The 19,639-nt window shown below is 39.3% G+C and overlaps 1 protein-coding gene across 1 annotated transcript; it reads left to right on the plus strand.

Moving 5' to 3' along the window:
* The first annotated feature begins 650 nt into the window (after window positions 1–650).
* On the plus strand, window positions 651–18,701 carry LOC145482577 (transient receptor potential cation channel subfamily A member 1-like). The gene is made up of 11 exons (XM_081461172.1): window positions 651–771; window positions 5,295–5,679; window positions 5,869–6,209; window positions 6,934–7,207; window positions 7,765–8,092; window positions 8,903–9,105; window positions 9,902–10,237; window positions 12,183–13,017; window positions 13,394–13,603; window positions 14,337–14,512; window positions 16,248–18,701. The coding sequence occupies exons 1-11, from the start codon at window positions 720–722 to the stop codon at window positions 16,459–16,461; spliced, it is 3,354 nt and encodes a 1,117-aa protein (XP_081317298.1). The 5' UTR covers window positions 651–719; the 3' UTR covers window positions 16,462–18,701.
* The last annotated feature ends 938 nt before the right edge of the window (window positions 18,702–19,639 follow it).

Consider the following 19,639-nt stretch of genomic DNA (forward strand, 5'->3'; position numbering starts at 1 on the left):
AAAAGACGGTTAAGTCTAACAAAGTGTTTTACGACGTCGAAAGGCAAGTGAAACACTCGACTAATTTGAACACCAACTTGAAGCTGCAAATTGACTGACCTGATGGATGAAAACTGGCTTCATCGTTTCAAACGTTACTTCATTGCTTGATTGATAATCACTGTTCAATATCGATGATGTGCCGTTTCTAAGTTGACTCAGGTTAGCGAATACATGGGTAAAATGAAACAAATCAAATCATGTTTACGTAAGGAGGATTAATATATCATTTATTTATATTTGTTCCCGTGAGCCTCGTAGGAAAGTTAGAATTTTAATAAAGATCGAAATTAGTATGCTATTGCTCATGTTGATTTACTTGCACCTGCTTACAGTAGTGATAATCATTCATCAGTGTTAATATTATTACCGCCTACTATGTAAATGTAAAACGCTTACGTAAATGCGTGATTTCTAGAACGTAGCAGTTAAAATGCGGTGATCGGAAAAGCAGTTTTACCTAATTTATAAAAGAAAAATATTTATCAAGACTGGCTTCCTCATTTTGTGTCTTATTCTAGAGCAATCGTTGCGCGGCTAATTCTGACTTCACATTATTTACTTCGTCACTATAGTGATTAAAGTTAGAATATATGTCTTGTCACGCCAAAAGCGGACCGTCAAAGCAGGGATCATTTGCAATGAAGTGAACGTTGACTTCTTCTTCAATTGTCGTCGCAATGAGCAACCTAATGTCTTTGTATCGCTCCATTGGTGTCAACGATGGAAAAGGTTTGAAGGCTTGCTTTCTCTTTATAATATACTGATCCACTAATTGAGAACGCCTTCATATTAAATAAATGCTTTATCGTAAACATATAAGTCAACAGCGTCGACATATTAACAACAACATAACGGCGAAGTTGAAAAGCCGTAAACGGCTCGGTTTCTAAACGGTAGTGTTTCAAAATGCTCGTGTTACAACAAGTTTAAATTCATTAGAATCCTTACAATTTTAGGACGCAGAAAACTCCTCCATGAAGCTTGAGCATGTCGTTGACGATTTGCATCTAACTTCTGAGTCACGGATAAACCGACCTTTTACGATTCTGAAGGGTTGTTCGTAGTGTTCGGCTCTTAAGCTATGCAATGAATTTTATTAATCTGGGCCTCTTCATTGGCAAAATGTACACCGATGTGTGAGAAGTAATATAAACTGATTTGAAACAAAATCGCTTTCGTGGCGTTGATATTGATTGCTCAAACAACTTAACGCAATGCTAATGTATTCACGGTCATGATTACAAACGTCAAGAAAGGCAAGGCTGAAAACCTTTGTTGAGGTAATGTTTTAGTTTTAGTTGTTCACACGCTGGAAATCCAGACACTTGAATAAAGTTTTTCAATCAGTCAGTTAGTCAGTCAGCCAGACAGTCAGCAGAAAAACTTGATCAAAAATGAAGAGAAGGCAAGACTGAGGACCTTTGTTGAGATAATGTTTTAGTTTTAGTTGTTTCCCACGCTGAATACCTAGACATTTGAATAACGTTTTTCAGCCAGTCAGTTAGTCAGTCAGCCAGCCAGCCAGTCAGTCAGTCAGTCAGTCAGTGCCGCCAATGCTAAAGCAACGTTGCGCGACTAATTATTGTTATTCTGACTTGACCAAGTTTGTTGTGAATAGGAAAGTTCCTCGCCACGCCAAACATCACCACTTATAGTGAGATAATGAGTGACCGCGCCTGTTAAACTTTACCAGATGAGCAGTCTAGCAGTAATGCATCAGTAATCAGTAATCGCATCAGCTATGGGAAATGGTTTGACGGTTAGTCAGTAATTTAAACAATCCTCATTTGCTGTCAGTTGCGGTGCCGTCACGTAAATATTCTTTTTATATAGCAAAGCTTTTTTTAGTGTACAGGTGTAGATCTTGGTAAAACTCTTCATTGGTATCGGCAAAACAACTAATTTGAACATAATTAAACTTTGCAGTGAAAGGAGCTCAGTCACGAGATTTTGAATGAATTATCTTTTAATTGACGTAAGCCTGAAAATAATAGTTTACTAAGATAGAAAATCACCTAAGACATAATAATGAACCATGAGGGAGCAAGGATGGCTTAGGATGGGGAAGATTAACACGGATTATAAAAGGACGAACTTGAAGAATTTGGGCTCAACTTTTCAAGATGCGCAAACCGTGACGCAGTTCCTTTAACGTCAGTCAAGCAACCTCAAATGTTACATGCGATTTATCGGCCATCGTGCCGGGAAATTTACAATGTCAGTGTAAATAAAATGAGTATATTACACATTATATAATAACCCAAGTTATCCTCGCATTTTGATTGGTTCTTGCCTACTATTAGAGGACAGACGCACCATTGACGTCATCATTTTAAAGTTCTTCTCTCCGTGTTTTAAAATGGCGGAAAGTTTTAAGAATGTAGATAATATTTCACGTGACTGGGCGAAAGATAAAGTACAAAAAAGTCTTGTCGAGGCATTAAAGAGGTACGAGGAAGAAGAAAGAAAAAGCCGTTTCTTTTTTTAGAAAATGACTCAGAAAAATACTCGAGCGGTCTTAGTCGGCAGTCGAGCGAGACTGAACCAAACACAAAATCGGTCTTGAAATTACTTTAAGGTAAGAAACCATTGCTTTGTCTCGAATTTAACAAACCCAATAAACAAAATTGTTATATCATTAATTTATTTAAACAACTCAACTTTGCTCATCCTCAAAATGATTGTTGACACAGATTGATGTCAGGAATGAAACATCAAAACATCACTTCTTAAAATCAGTTAAAATAAACACGTAACCTAGCTTGCTTTCCGACGCGAATGTTCCAGTCCGCTTCAGGGCACAGCAGCGAACAAAGTATAGCTAACTACAGCTCACGGCCAACTGTATCGCAGCTATAAGGTGTCTCTGACACCATATCAAACTGATTTGAGAATCACCAACCACAGAGGACACAATTTCCACCGTCACTGACGCTCCTTTCACTTAAACCCGAATCGAATGGCCTCCTGTGTCGACCGCAACCGCAAGCTTTCCGAGCGTATTTTTTCAACTCCTGCAATACTCAAGACAACATCTTTTCGGATCACAGGGCTGCTCTGATGACAAAAACTGACTTGACTTTTCAGCATTTTCCTTAAGATTCTTAGATTTCGCAGTTCAATTTTGCTTTCGCTGTAAGTTTTCAATCCACGAGAAGCGATTTTCGACTCAAGTTTGACAGTGGCGTGATTTTCCTGGACTAGTCACAATTGTTTGCCACGCATAGCAACCAATGAGATTGATTCATTTTGTATAAACAATAGATTGCGTCAAATGGCTTTTTCTCCTGTTCGCCAATGTGGGCAAAGGCCGGCTTTCGAGTTATGTTGAAAGATTTTAAAATAACAAAGCTTTTTCTGTTGTTTCTTTATTACATAAAACAAATAGATTCTATGTTGCCGTGCGTCTGTTCAGTAATAGATCACAGACGACGTCAAAATGCGGTAAGAACATGTGTGACATACTCGGCTATCGCCTCGTGTGCCACTTATTTGTTCTTACCACGTCATCTGTAATCCATTACTGAACAGACGCACGGCAACATGGAATCTATTTGTTAAGTAGACACTATCATTGATTGGCACTAAGGAAAGATGGCGGACGTTTCATTATCCCAACATGCCTTAGTGTTGTTGCTTCTCCAGCTCTGACAACCGATGGCAAAGAAGAATTTTGTGAAGGTCGACGTCTATAATTGCGCACTATAAACAGCCCTGTTATCTATAAAAAGAATATGTCTAACTATGAATTAGAAATGGCATTATATCAAAATTTATTTCCAAACCACCAGTGTCATGCTTAAACTCGAAGAACACTCAAATGTCGAACCACATAATGGCTGTCACAGGTTATTCAGCAAAAAGTTGTGTTATTGAGCCTGGATTGTTTCACTTGTCTCAATACAACGTCCCCTTTTTTCTGGAAAACAAAACAAAACAAAAAAAAAAAACATCGCATTGAACTAACGATGCTCAGCAGCATTACTGTTAGCTACGGAATCACTTTGAAGCTACAGAGAGTTTTCATGACTTATGTATATGGACTGCCACAGTTCAGTTGACATACGGTATTTACTTAAAATAGATATAATTACATATTTTAATATTGCCCCTATTTTATACGTGTAGGCAATTTGTTGGACTGTTTAAAACTAGCATGGAAAAAGAAATTGTTTTTCCAAACTTTACGGAATCACTAGCTTTTAATGTATTCTAATAAGGATATTTATCTTTTTCTCAGCCCGGGGGCGGGCGGAATTTAACAAATCCTGCAATCCGATTGGTTCCTGGAGCGGGCGGAATTTTCTCATCCGGACCGCCAAAGCGGGTGGAATCCGTCGTGTTGATCTATTTTCGCGAACGAATTAGCGGTAATCGCCAATCTTTCGCCCTTTTTACACTTCCACAGACCATTAATCAACGCAAGTTTATCTCTGTTAACCTTAAAATGGCAAGGAAACTTACTGTAAGTAAATTCAATTGAGTTTTTTGAACTTGTGAGAGTTTATTTGGCTGTTTGTGGCTTTTGTAGCTCCACGTTGTAATGGCGCGCAATCCTGTGTGTCTTTCTCTGCACAATTTTAAGTAAAAAATGAGTCAAATTCAGTCGAGTTTACCTCTCTGATCGTTGCTGTATTTGAGAGGATTTCTGTGGAATACACTTAACGAATTTCCTCGCTATCTGCTACTCAATTCACGGTAGAAAAGTCTGATTTCAAGTGATTCGCAGCGACTAACAGAAATTGTGTTTGTAGTGCAACTTCAAACTTTGCAGGAAATTTCACACCGGAAAAACACTTTTGGAGAACTTAACTGGTGAACTAACAGCAACTAACATAAATTAGTTCGGAATAAATCTGTTCTTTAATACATTTCTTTGCGCGTAAGCCAATTCAGTGACAAAGTTGCATAAACAAACCCACTAGTAAGCCAATTTACCGCAAGAAAAAACGATAAACATGTTATTTTCCGGCTTAAGGGTCGGCACGGTCCTTATAGTGAAAAACTGTGACCTCGGTTTAAAAAATCTTCCCTCGGCTTGCGGCCTCGGGTAGCATTTTTAAGACCTCTGTCACAGCTTTTCACTTTACAGACCTCCCAGCCGGCCAATAACATATATGTGTTTATTCTATACTGGATTTTATTTTTTTTTTTTATCATGTATTACTTTTTTTTGCTATCAAATTGTTAGCGAAAAAAATTAATGATGTACATGTAGTACAAAGCCTTAAGTAAAGTGTTGTTGCCTCCAGATAGCCCCAGTCTGTCGTCCAGAGGTACACAGAGAAGCAACATATCTCTGACCAAAGTTGAGCCATGGACTGATAATGACTCGTTGGAACTCATCTCCAGCCCAGGAAGTGGCAAACGATCGCGGAAGATAATTCCCACGCCACCACTTGAAAAGGAAATCCAGGCATATAAACCAGCTGCAGTCGAAAATGGCTTACTGTACTTTGCTAACGACAGCTTTTCAGGTGTGCAAAACGTGAACGCTTTAGATATGGAAGGATTGTCTGCCCTTCATCGAGCTGTCCTGGTTGACGATGTTACCACAGTTGTTTTTCTGTTGGATAATGATGCAGACATTAACCGTGTGGGCAACGGTGGATTTACACCTCTTCACTCAGCCGTAAAGTATGTTCATGGTTAAAAGTACCACCTCGCTAATCACAACACTTTTTGAATATAGATCCTTTTGTTCCATTCAGGGTCACGAAGAATGATTGTAAAAGTCACTGCATCATACATGACGTTGCCAGTTCATGAAAAGCTGGATAATAACGAACAAAATATAATTTTTGTGTGATTACAATATTTTTACAGGTTTGAAAGAGTTGAGATTGTTAAACTTCTGCTTCAAAGGGGAGCCAATCCATTGGTCCAAAATGATAACCACTGTACACCACTTCACTTAGCTGCACGGAGGGGACATACGGAGATATGCAGTCTTCTGCTAAAAGATTCCAGAGTCCAGGTGAATTCTTTATACCAAGGACATTTTTCGCCGTTCCACATGGCCTGTTTGAACGGAAGTAGAGAGGTGTGTGAGTTGTTTCTTAAAAGTGGTGCCGACATAACTCTCAAGTCGACGACTGGCATTACTCCTCTTCAAACAGCAGCCTGGAAAGGTCATGAAGAAACATGTCAACTTCTGATCGAAACAGGTAATTCTTTTAAAATTATTATATAGAGCAGTTTTCATTTGATTGCCAAAAATTAACTGGGTTTGATTCAACTACGCTGTATGATTGGCTTAAAAAATTCTCGCTACGTACATTTTCATCCAGTCAGATTGAAGTAAAACCAAAATCAATTGTGATTGCACTCGCACTCGTTTTCCCGCGCTTTGCGTCAGCGACATGTTATTAATTTGAGTTTCGATTGGCTCACAGGCCAGATCGATTACTTTGGTTTTGGCTTTAAGACACTCAATTGAAATCCACTCTAGCTGTATTTAGTAGGGCTGAGGGATTGGTGCTAATTGATTCTGGAATTTTTTTCAACAAGTATCTTTCTGACTCAAGGAGTCAATTAGTTTTTTTGTGATATTTTTAATCTTAGCAGCAATAGTGTATTTTTGTATCGTTGGAGAAATTCCGTGTTAAGGAAATAAAATGGTTGTCTTTCTGTCTGAATCTGTCTGTATGTCAAGAAAAATGATACATAACCCGCCTTGCCTACACCAACAGTACAAAACGTCACCTAACGTAACTTGATATGATAAATGATATGCCATCTTATGGTCTTTTATTAACAATGCCTTTTTATCGAGGTAAATAATTCTTATAATAAGTGACTTATACACATGTATTGACTGGCCAAATCTCGAATGAAAAGCTGATTCATAAATAAATCTAGTAAATATGATTGCTATTTTCTTCCCATAAGCTTCCAAACGGTTAACTTCTTTAAGCGACTTTGTCAACGGACGAGATAGGGAAGGTTCAACACCTCTTCAAGTAGCTTGCATGGGCGGTCACGAAGGAGTTGTCGACTTGCTGTTACGGCACGGCGCGGACATGGAAACCATTGACTGGGTGGCATGTAAATCGCCACTTCATTTAGCAGCTAAGCACGGTCACTTGACGTTGGTCGAACTTCTTGTCCTGTATGGAGCTGTCATTGACAGCAGGGATGGGAGCCTAAGGACGCCATTGCATAGGTGGGTAAAGAATTCCTGTTTGTTATCCAGTTTTATAGGCTTGGATGTTCGATGATCCAACTGAGTAAATGTAGTCCCAATATAATTTTTGTTTTGCTTGATTTTGGTTTTCAATTTGTTTCACTGAGTATTGACAGAGTTACTCCTTTTAAACGTCATGGAAATAACGCCATCTTATTCTCAGACGCGGGTTTCGAATCAGGGATTAGAGGGAAACTAACACGGCAATTTGTCGCATTTTTGGTCAACACAGAGCCGCAGGTGTCAGCGCACGCTTATCCTTTTACAAAACAATTTCGGCAAAACTGCTCCCGAAAAACAACGTGGGAATAACAGTGGTTCGGCAGAATGTATTTATAATTTCTTGTTTGCACACTTTTAAATGGGGTACGTGCGCCGGAAAGATTGATTAAATTGATATTTTGTCTGCTGCACAGAAAAAAACCATCCGCTTTTCAGTGGACATTTTTAAAGAGGCGCTATCAATCGCTTTCAAACACCCCCTTGTTTGATAGTGTTTTGAATTGATAAATGATTGTGATCGATACCTTCTCCAGTGCTGCAGCACTCAATCACAGCCGAATAGTCCAGCTTCTTTTGGAGAATGGAGCTGATCCGGAAGCCAAAGACATGTTAGCCATGACGCCATTCCTGATGGCAGTGACTCTGGGAAGAAGCCAAAGTGCGAAGGTTTTATTGGACCACGGAGTAGAGATAACAGCAACTGACTCTTCACTGAATAGTTCTCTTCATTTGGCCATTTCGTACCGCAGGGCAGAAATGGTGAAAATGCTACTAGAAAGAGGCAAAGATGAACTGTTATCATTGAAAGACAAAAACTTGAGCACCGTGCTACACTTGGCAGCTGGACTGGAGGATTCAACGGTATTTTCTTTCCGACGTCATATTGGTTTCAGCATTAGCTAGCATTTCTGTCATTACAAAATATGTTGATTTTCAAACTAAAATCAGTGTTAGATAAAATTTATAGCATGCAGTTTTCTAGTAAGTTAGGACACAATATTTGGAAAAAAAGTTATGTAAAATCAATACTGTATTCACACAAGTCTGGTCTTAAACATTAGAGTAACTTTACTTTATATGAGTCGTATCTACAGAATACGAAACTAAGACTACTTTGAAGACTGTTTCAATTAGAGTTCAGGCTACGTCAAATTGTAGGCCGTCATTACAAAATTGAATACTTCACGAGACGCATGCTTAAAGTGGGGAGCATGAAGTACATCCCCTAATAATAAGCTCAATAATAGGCTGTAATCCTGTCTGGAAATACCATCGTACCTGATAACGGCTCTATAAATTTGCTTTCTTTTGAGCAATGTGATTCGTCTACCAACATATTTCTTTATAATTTGTAAAAACATGAAGGGGTGAAATGTAAACAAACAATGTAATAATGTCACCCAACAATTTTTTAACATGTGCAAAAAAGTGGTGAAATGTTTTTGTGTCTTTACAGATCGAAAACCAAAGTCCGAAAGAAGGGTGTCCTTCTCTCAGTTCTCTTTCGAATATACGAAACATCTTTTTCCCAATGTAGGGCTTCTCTCTTTGACTTCCTTTTTGGGGAAGGTACAGCAAAAATATTTTCGCAGTTTGTTGCATCAGGCGCCAACGTTGTCATAATCATTATAACTATTTATATTTCTAATCATTTTAATTTCTTTTCTTTAGATTTTAGAAATTCTGCTACAGGAGAAATGTGAGTTAAACGAGCGCGATGGAAACGAGAACACTCCTATTCATATAGCAGCCACCAATGGCTCGTTAGATTGCTTGAAGGTTCTTTCCAGGTTCCCTTGCTTTTCATTTCTGTTGGACGAACGAGATGAATATGGAATGACGGCTCTTCATATGGCTGCCGGTAACAAACACGCGTGAGTAGCACCACCAATGTGACAGAGTCAGTCCGACAATCTGTGCATGTAAATGTAAACGACAAAGTAGTTAAGACCGCTAGATGGAAGGTGACATCTTCAAGTAATAGTAATTGGACCGAGTGGGGTACAATTCAGGAAGAAATCGCGCCCGCACTTTCAAGAAATTACGAGCGCGATTCCTCCCTGAATTGTGCGACATGAGGTCCAATTACTAATTGATCGTACGTATCTTTTACAGATTTCGGAATTTAAAAGGTCTTTTGAGAACTTCTTTTGAGCGAAAGTGTCTGTAGCGCTTTTCATAAGTTTTGAGAACTGTAGGAAACACCTCGAAGGAAGCCGTTAAAGCGCGTGTAATCGGCGTGTGAATCACGTGGGTATCCAATTACAGGTGTCCAATTACAAAAAGTTCAAATTGGATACCTGTAATTGGATACTCACGTGATCGCGCGCTGATTACGCGTCAAACAGGCGCGCGGAGAATCAATCACCATCGGGAAGTTTGTTATAGATATGATTACTATGGTTGTAGTTTGATGGGTTCTGGCTTCCACTTCAATCTCGGACTTTTGAGGGTACGCATAAGGAGAGATTAAGTTGGGTGACAGAAACACCTAATAAAGCTTTTAACTGACCGCCAAATGGTGTTTAAAAAATAATTGTTAATGAATCTCTTACAAATTCCTACTGCTTTCGCTTAGCTTATTAAAAGAAAGAAAACGGGTTCACGGAAACGTAATTTCTTAACAAACGTACTGGATTATTCATGTCATTCTACTTATTTTAATTTCAGCAACACCTGCGACTTCTTACTTTCCAAGGGCTCTGACGTGACAAATGCGGATGCGAACGGTTGTACAGCCCTCCATTTGGCAGTTAAGGCTGGTTCACTAAAAACCGTGGAAGTTCTGCTTGGTTGTCTTTTACAGAGTACACTGGAACAGAAAGACACGGGTGATAACACGCCACTTCACGTAGCGTGCAGGCACAATCGTCTTGATGTTCTCAAGTTCTTGCTGGACAAGGGAGCTGACGTAACGGCCAGAAATAATAGAAATATGACTTGCCTAGATGTCGCCATTGAATGGGAAGTAGGCGAGGTGGCCAAGACACTCATAAGGCATGAAAGGTATGCCAGATATGAAATATTAACTGAAGGGACTTCATGGGCTTAAACAGCTATTAACTAAGAGATGAAGAAAGTTTTACTGTCCACCTCTCGTATCCGAGTAAACGATAAGGAAAAATACGAAAACGAGATGAGGAAATGCACATGCGAGAATGACTGGACACAGCTAAACCTCGTTGGAATTCAGTTATTTTAAACTGAAACCCATTTCCCTTTGATTTACCCATTTTTTCAGCCATTTACTGATGAAGTATCTATTGTTTCCCTTGGCCTAAATTCAGCCCGTTTATCTCCCTCCCTCCTCGCTCTTCGGCCCGGCACAATTCCATTAAACAAGGACCCGCGCTATAAAAGGCATAGCTCCTCCCCCTCTTTGTCACGCAATCTTTGTTCGTAGTCCTAATCAAAGATGGCGGACTCAGTGAGGAAGATGCGGTAAACCCACTCTGCAATGGAACAAATAAAAACCTACACATTAAGAACTTAATGCGAGTGTAGAACCACCCAAATTGTGAATTTAAGTCAGAAATGTACTAAAATCCTGATCCTTCTAACGCTAATTGAAGAATTTAGCGAAGGAAATTTGAATTTCCCGCCTGTAACCGTCCCTGTCAATTCCTGAACATACGCACCCGCTCACAGACTCCTCGCAGACGATTCGTTGCTTTGTTGAGCCTTCAATATGCCTATGTCATCTTCTATGCAATATTTGGCATGCTCAAAAAAAGGGCATGATGTAATATATGCGTTTTTGGGAATGACGGTTCGGTTCATGGCGGAAGCTGTCGTGCTGTGGTGCCACAACTTCCACTTTGAATCGAGCTAGTTTGCACGCATTGTCTTTGCTTCTTAGGCGCTATTTTATCTTATCAACTATTTTTCGGTGCTTTGGATTTTTCATGGCGGAATCTTTCTCCAAGAAGCCCAAACTAATGCCTCCTCGTGCACAACGGATTAGGTACAGCATACAGCTTGAGGTTGAAGCGGGTATGGAGACCATGTCATAATCTTTGGGAAACTAAACCAAAAATTTGGAAGCTGTTCCCTTGCTATAAACAATTCCGCCCGAGCAGAGATTCCCACTACTCTAATAAAAATACATGAACGGATACAAATCCACATTGAATGTTTTAGGTGTCGCCGGAAGCAGGATGATGTAACCTTCGACACCGAGGAATCAAGTTCCATTTGTTATCACTGAGAAAAGGCGCGCAATTCGAAAACTGTTGCTCCATCAAAACGGTCAAATTATTATCAAACAGTTTTTCTGCTTTTTGTCGCTGGCTGAAGTCTTTCCTGCAATCTTCGAGAAGCCGAGTTTGTGAAGGTTGTAAATAATAAGTTATAAGTTGTAAATGGTGCGTTAGAACTGTAGTCTACTAACCGTTTCCACTTTGGATGCTTCGTACGGACACAACTTCGCAGGCCACCTCTGGAATTTCTTGAAGGAGACGAAAAAACTGGTCCTTTTTACTTTCATCAATCTCAAGAGTTACCTACGTATGAAGGTAACAAAGACATTCGTGAAATACAGCTCTAGAGGCTAACAAACGATACAGAGAGAATCGATGTAACAGAAAAAAAATATTTACTTACCTGCACCCGTTTTCCATTGGCATTATTTTCAGCTGCACGCAACATTGTACAGACTCGTTCCACGCGTCAGATATTTCGATTTAAAAAAAATAGTTACGGAATGACAGCCTTTATTAGTCTTGTAAGCACTGTGCGCAGCACTAGTAGCAGATATGAGACCTCCGTGCGTATCGCGCGACCCGGAGATGTTGACAGCTCCGCGTCTAGAGTGAAATGACTGACTGCTCGCCCAGTCCAAGGCTCCTTATATAGCGCGGGTCCTTGTTTAAGACCTAGTTCAATGGCACAATGTCTTTGTTGGTTGAATGTCACCATGCTACATGTAACTATAGTAATGTTATTCTCTTAGATGGGAAGAAGTACTGAAGTGCTCACTTAGCGATGGGGTTTGGCCAATGCAGAAATTGATAGAAAAACTTCCGGATGTCGCAGAAATTGTTCTTGATCAGTGCATTAGCTACAGTCCTCTCCCCCCGTCACACGAAGACTTTTCTGTCACATTTAACTTAATTCCATTGGATCCAGACGTGAATGCCGAGTTCGATAGGTGCTTTGGCCCCGCGTGTATGGCGACGTATCGGCGGGAAAAGCTGCTGAATCACCAAGTTACTCAAGCATTGCTGCGATGGAAGTGGATGATTTTGGGGAAGTTCGTCAACATCTTCAATACCTTAGTATTTGCAGTTTTTGTCGTTTTTTTCACCAGTCTCGTGGTCATGGAAAGGGAGACGGTTGATTTCTCATTCAATTCTTTGGAAAACATCACAAGTGCTGATGAGAAAAGTTCATCAACCTTTACTATGACAGTTCCTTACGTATTAGCGATATTCTTGCTTATGCAACTCATCAAGGAAGGAGCTCAAGTAGCGTGGCTGCGGCTGTCGTACTTTAAGGATCTCACAAACCTGCTGGATCTGGCTATGTTTGGATTGGTGTGGGTTTTCATCCTTCCTCTTATGAGTGAAACAGATTTGTACAGCATGAAAACGCAATGGATCGCTGGAGTTGTAGGCTTGCTTCTGTGTTACATCAATTTAACCTTATCTCTTCGTCGCTTTGGTGGACTTGGCGTGTATGTGACAATGTACGTAGAAGTACTGTTCACATTTCTCAAAGTGATTTCTACCTTTCTTATCACCTTGATTGGCTATTCTGTGGTGTTTTATATCCTGCTTAAGCAACAGGTAAGTGGGCGAAAATATCTCATCGTAATCAGGCATATAAATGTAGTGAAGTTGGCATGCACTTCAGAATACCAGTTCAATTCTCAGAACAACGTTTTGGGACGAAATGACTTAAAATGGGGCACGGGAGAATAGATTTTGTTAACAAGAGGGTATAGCATATTCTGAAAATGTATTGATAACAGACCAACAACAACAACAACAACAACAAAAAACCAGCATCTTCAAATTCCAATTCGACAAGGATAGAGGACACACATGAAAACTAGCTAAGGCTGCTGTGGCGTCCTCTCCAAATATTGTAAGCTATTTATTTATCTATTTATTTATTTATCAAGTTATATTTGTGATGATAAATATAACTTTCTCCTTTTAGGGTAATTTCTTGGACTTCTGGTTCGCTCTAGCGAAGACGTCTGTGATGATGGTCGGTGAATTAGATTACACAGACATATTGGTTGAAAACATTGTGAATAACCACACAGTACCAGGAACTGGGATCCCGTATGTTCCGCTGCCAACAGTGACGTTCATTCTGTTCCTCCTGTTCGTATTGACGGTGTCTGTTGTGCTGGTCAACTTGCTGGTAAGTGCATTCTTCATAGTGGGAATCCAACTGACCTAGAATAAATGGCGATCAATTCCGAGACAACGAGCACCGAAGGCGCAAGCCCCGTGGGATGTCCCCCTAGGAAATGTTTTGAATTTTAACTCCCGGGATCTCTGCGTCATTCTGAAAAATCTAATTGATCTCTGTAAAAAACGGTGCAAACCGGTATGGATCGATATATCCGCGCCTGTTAATGGCACCTCCCATATGCTAATCGGTTTAGAAACTAAAATGATCAAAGCGATTTAGCTCTCAAGAAAGTTTTTGGGTTACATTGAAAGGCAAATTGGTGGGTAAGCAATCGTAATGACAACTAAACCGCCCGAGCACATTTGAGGAAGTGACGTTTCAAAGGCTTTATTATATATCAATTAGTCATAGCAGAACGCTCGCCAGCTTGTATAAACCACGTACAGTGACTGAAATGCATGCTCCAAGCAGACAAATTTTAGTAACCGCCCTTTATGGAATCACAGTGGTTTTCTGCAGTTTTTGTTAATCAAAATTAAGTCACAAAAAGGGAAAATCTCTGCAACCTCCGGACAATTTTGGTACTAATGCTCTCATATGTTTTTCTAAAGTTGTTCTAAAACTGCAAATCGGATTTCCTTTGCAATCCTTTCACTCGAAAAAGACGAATTAGTTGGAAATAACTATAATCGTGTCATCATAATGTGTGGCATTTCATAATTGCTGTAATTGGTCACAGGTTGGTCTGGCGGTTGGTGACATCGAAGCCATCCAAAGGACAGCAAGTCTGCGAGCTCTGATAGACCAAGTATTACTTGTTGATCACATCATGAAATCTTACCCAAGGTATATTCTTAGACGCATACATAAGAGCTCGTTGGAAATAAAGCCAAACCGGAATAGTTTCTTGAAAAGGTGGGTATTATCCTGTCACCGGTACAATGACTTGATGATTAGAAATTTACGTTTCGCCTCTTCTTTCCTGACCATTTTTTATCAGATGGCAACCTAAATTTCCCGACTCGCTTCTCTTTGATGGTGCCTGACTTTGCCAACTTAGCTGACTCAAAGCCTCTCCTGAGGGTCCTGCAGACAATCAAGCTTTATTCTGAACTGGTTTTAGCGAATCAAATGCTATCAATTTATGTTGCCTCGTGGATCCACAGCTAACTACTTTGACAACGTATCGACGAAATTCATTAACAGGACAAACGCATGAAAAACTGACATCAATTTGTTTCTATTATAACAAACTGCTAAATAGACCAATTTTGATATACTAAAATTCAGCCTAACACAATAGACCTCAGCACGAGGCTCTCGTATAGTTATTCCCCAATAGCCTCGTACTGAGGTCTATTGTTTAAGGCTGAATTTTAATATTTCGAAATTGGTCTATTGTCCGCTCTTGCTCTTCGCGTTAACATCGCATAAATTATAAATTCGTGTGTCTATCCGCTCACGGACAATGAAAATCAGCCAATGAGCGCGCAGGAATTTCTGCAGTTATTGTGAAAATAATACTTTACTCGCTAGAAAGATTTGTATATCGCGTTCTTTAACTTGATGTAATATGTTTGAAATATTGATTTGGTCAAGCGTGTGAGTCTGAGTAGGAGAACAAATGTTCATAGAGCGGGAAAAGCAAAATTCAGATGCAATTTAATCATCCTTGCATCTGCGTCGACAATGACGTTTAATTTTTTTTACAAGGTTCTTGAAGAATCAAAAAGGTTTCTTTCTATATAATGGAGATCAGTAAGAACCATTGGATCAATTACAGTCGAACCTCCGGTTGCGACCAACTCTCGTAAGCGACCACCTCTACTCAGCGACCAGTTTTCCAAAATACCAAAAGTTTCTAAGTCAAATCACTATATTTGGAACCTCTTGTAGGCGACCAGCTCTCGTAAGCGACCGCGACCACTTTTAGAGCTAAAAGTTTGAATTTTTCTTTTGTTTTTAACCTCCCGTAAACGACCACTTAACAGATAATAGAGCGGAAACTGGATAAAAAGGTGTTTTTTTACGATAACTGCAGGAATTCTCGCGCGCTCATTGGCTAATTTTTATTGTCAATAAGCGGACAGACACATGAATTTATAATTTATGCGATGCGTCAGCAAGCGGGGGCGGACAATTTGACAAGTTGTTATCGTAAAAAACAAATTGACGTCAGTTTTTAATGCTTCTGTCCTGTTATTGACAATGAATTTCGTCATAACATTGTCATAGTAGTCTGCGGATCCACAGCTACTTTGACAATGTTATGAACAAATTCATGATCAATAACAGGACAGACCCATGAAAAACTGACGTCAATTTGTTAAGTAACATTGTCGCGTTCCTGGATAGTACAGGGGACGGAAATGTCTTGATCGGAAGAATCGAATTTTTTCTCGAAATTAACTATTCCAATGAATAAAGCATTTAAAACATAGTTACCATATGCTAATGAGGCAAAATTTTGACCCAGTATGGTCTAAGCTCTCGTCAGCGACCACCTCCCGTGAACGACCACCTAGGCTTGACATTTTGGGTGGTCGCTTACGGGAGGTTCAACTGTACTTTGATTTTGTCAAGAAAACGTCCTTTTTTACAGAAACATTATCCTGTTCTGATTATTTGACCTTTTTTCTCAATTACCAAGGGTTGCCATGGCTGGTACTGATCTCACGGATCGGGAATTCATAGATATGCTTCTGAATCAAAAATCTGCTACGAACACAGCAGAAGAGTGGTTTCAATTTGAACAGATGCGAGAAGAGAGACACGACGAAAGCATCCGAAAACTTCAAGCCACTGTAGAAGCACAGGGCAAACTTCTTCAGGCCATGGCGGATAGGTTGAAAATTACAGATTAAAGTGAACTAATACTATTGCCAGTTTTACAGGGCCGTGGCCAGTGGCAGGCAAATCGTGGCACTTGCCTCAGTCATTTTATTTTTCGTTTTTTTTTTTGTTTATAATCATCATAAACACCCTAAACACGTCCTCCTATGTAGCGAATTTCACACTAGACATGATCTTTTATTGGACGGTCCCAGTTTCGTGAGCACAAAAGCATTAATCAGGTGACTGAATACAGTGATTTAAACTGTAAATGATATTTACATGTACCGTTCTGCACAACATTTTCAGCAAGAACTCAAGAAAAGGCCCATGGAGGCTAGCTACATGCAGCCCTGCTGAAATAGATTAGGCTCCGCCACGAATTGTAAGTCATATCGTGGAGTCGTAATTCGTTATGCGTTATATTATGTAGATCGTTTTCATGTCAAGTGACCAGCGGTCGCCATATTGTTGTACTACGCCGTTTAGCAGTTATTGTAATGGCACTTAGTTTTTTCAAAACTCGTAACTTTCGATATGAACTTTATCAATTGAAATAAAGACACCTTATTTATTTATCGATGAAGTGAATTTAAGCGAGAAGTCCGAAAAATGGTCCTCCATGTCTCCATGCTAATTAGCTCTCGCAAAGGTCGTTTGTTACCGCACTCTTTTCACATTTCAGCCGAGTACAAGATTTTAACTTGTCTCATTGGGTAGTAATTTTGCTGCCGAGAAAAGAGTGAGTTTAAACGGAAAGAGTAGTTTAACTAAGCTGTGCATGGTTTGATAGCCATTTTATCTGAGATTTCACCCAGTTGGCGATTTTCGAACAGTTTGTGTCATTGGATGCCCTGAATATCCACCTTACAAGAAACGTTTTCTATTAATTTTGGACATCTTTGAGATGGCTCTCACTTGGCAATGCAAACTAGTTAGCATTATAACAATTTGATTTATACAACAAAAGCAGTGAGTCTGTATCAAAACAAGGTCACCTCCAGCCTCATTCAAAGGCCAGGTCACTGAGACTCGGACAATTGCAAAATGGTCTATTTAACAATGAAAGAAAACAAAAACCAAAATTTCAGTTTTATAGTCATAGCTGGAAAATATATGGTAACGCTAAATGGCTTTGAAATAGGCTTTATATAATAGTCGATCATGAATTCAAAAATGTTATGTCGAAATAAGTCTGATTACTATAATACCGTGAACCTCTGTATTTTAATCTGTATACATAGCCTTACGACTTCTTTTCTTGCTCTTGCTTATGTCTTACGTATTATGCTATGTTTCAAAGCAACAGAAGATGAAGGGTAACAAAGCAAATCTCCCATAAGGGCCTCATTCTCAAGACCCCTATTCTCTTATATCTTATCTTGGGCAGTTTATTTAAAATAAGGAATCTAGAATTCTGTTTTAACTGGCCTAATTACTCAGATATCTCCTTTTTATACTTGTAAATATATTTAATTCCCTATTTTATTTTATTTTGATCATCTGTGTATTGAATTTGCGTAAATAAATAAATAAATAAATACATAAATAAATAAATTAAATAAACTACTGTCGGTTCTGAAAATCCCAAGAGAGTTAAAGGGGAGGCAATTCTAGCTCTGTGACGCAGATGTTTCTCAGATGGACAGCCCAAGTTGTTTTTACACACATTTTCATGCTCCTCGAAACCATCTACGGAACGCCTGCGGTAACCTCATCGGCTTACGATCTGGTACTGTGTCTAAAAATGACTTGAGACAGATTTTCTTGGGAATAAGTCCTATAAAGAGTGTTTTCGCTCACGTGGGCAGCAGCCATGCAAATTAATTGGAACAAAGAAAAGAGATCAACTCCCACAGGATTGGTTTGGTACACCAACTTGGCCGCCATTTCATTGTTTTGGGACACCAATATCGGTGCCACGACATCCTTTAAAAACCCTCCTTAGGGGATAAACTCTCTTACCCTCCGAAAGTCATTTTCTCTCTTCCAAAATAGAGATATAACAAAGTGATCTTACAGCGACAGTGATTCATTATTATAATTTTCTTAACGTTTCAGCTGCACTTAACCGTATTAACGGTATTTAACCGTTTACCGAGCGCAGAAGACTGATAAATTAATTGCCAGCTAACTATGAAACGCTCTTCATCTTTTTTCTTTTCAAAAACCTTCAGTGACTCAATAGAAATGCAACACTTTCTCGATTCAGATTATCACCCACTCTAAACTTGCACATTCAAATGCAAATTGAAAGCCGATTGAGTTTAACGTGGACTGGCTAGATTGTTGACACATATTTTGATTGGAAAATTAGTTTCTTTAAATAGAGAAACCAGCTGGACATTGTAACTGGTGGCCAGATGGGTTTTGTCAGTCAGAACAATGGGTGCTAAAACTTATCATTTGTCGTAAATTTGATAATAAAGAACTGCAAAAGGACAGAAATGAATCGAAGTTGGTTCATGACGAGCCTTCGTGAAACAAGGTTGGGAGTAAATGCTGGGTCAGTTAGACTAACCTGTTGGGATATGTTGGAAAAACTCACTGCATGTCACAACAACAAGGTGATGATTTGAAAAACAACACGTTTGGTTACTGTTCTGATATTTAAAAAAAAGCACGTGGAACAGTCTAACATGGAGTACCACGTTTTCCTGATTTTTGATCAACTATTTTCTACCATGCACTTGTTACTTGTTGAGTGGGCCTCTTTTCCTGATAGCTAGATTCACATCAGCACCTTGAATTACTTGATTAGTATGCGCTCAATTCTAAGGCTCAACACTTCTTGTTTTTATCACAAGGGAATCTTTCAGACATCTCCTTCCCCCTTGGCCGAAGGATTCCCTAAGCAGACACTATTTTAGTCTAAAGAGTTAATGTTAGTTTGTGACACACATCGCATACTACTGATTTGGGAAAGAGAAATCTAAAGAGGAATCTAAAGGAATGGTAACCAGTTGAATCTGGCTGGACTTTGTACTTGGTTTACGTGCAAATGATCAGAAGAATAGCTAGCTTGACGCTAACACTTCAATCTTCACGATCGGAGAGGAAAGCACGCAATGAAAACGATGCGACTCAGCGCACAACATCAAAACTGAGATTTAATTTTAACTGAAAATTAAAGTTGGCTTAAATTTTCTTGGAGTTGGCTAACGAACTTTACAGTTATAACTTAAATGTCGTTTAAAACTTTAAAACTGC

This window comes from Orbicella franksi, chromosome 3, assembly GCF_964199315.1.
Source record: "Orbicella franksi chromosome 3, jaOrbFran1.1, whole genome shotgun sequence".
Classification (NCBI taxonomy): Eukaryota; Metazoa; Cnidaria; class Anthozoa; order Scleractinia; family Merulinidae; genus Orbicella; species Orbicella franksi.

Excerpts from the sequence above, each read along its gene's own strand:
- LOC145482577 (XM_081461172.1), top strand. The coding sequence starts at position 720 with ATGAGCAACCTAATGTCTTTGTATCGCTCCATTGGTGTCAACGATGGA. Across the intron at positions 772-5,294 it reads TGGTGTCAACGATGGAAAAG|ATAGCCCCAGTCTGTCGTCC; the intron begins GTTTGAAGGCTT and ends TGTTGCCTCCAG. Across the intron at positions 13,018-13,393 it reads ATATCCTGCTTAAGCAACAG|GGTAATTTCTTGGACTTCTG; the intron begins GTAAGTGGGCGA and ends TTCTCCTTTTAG.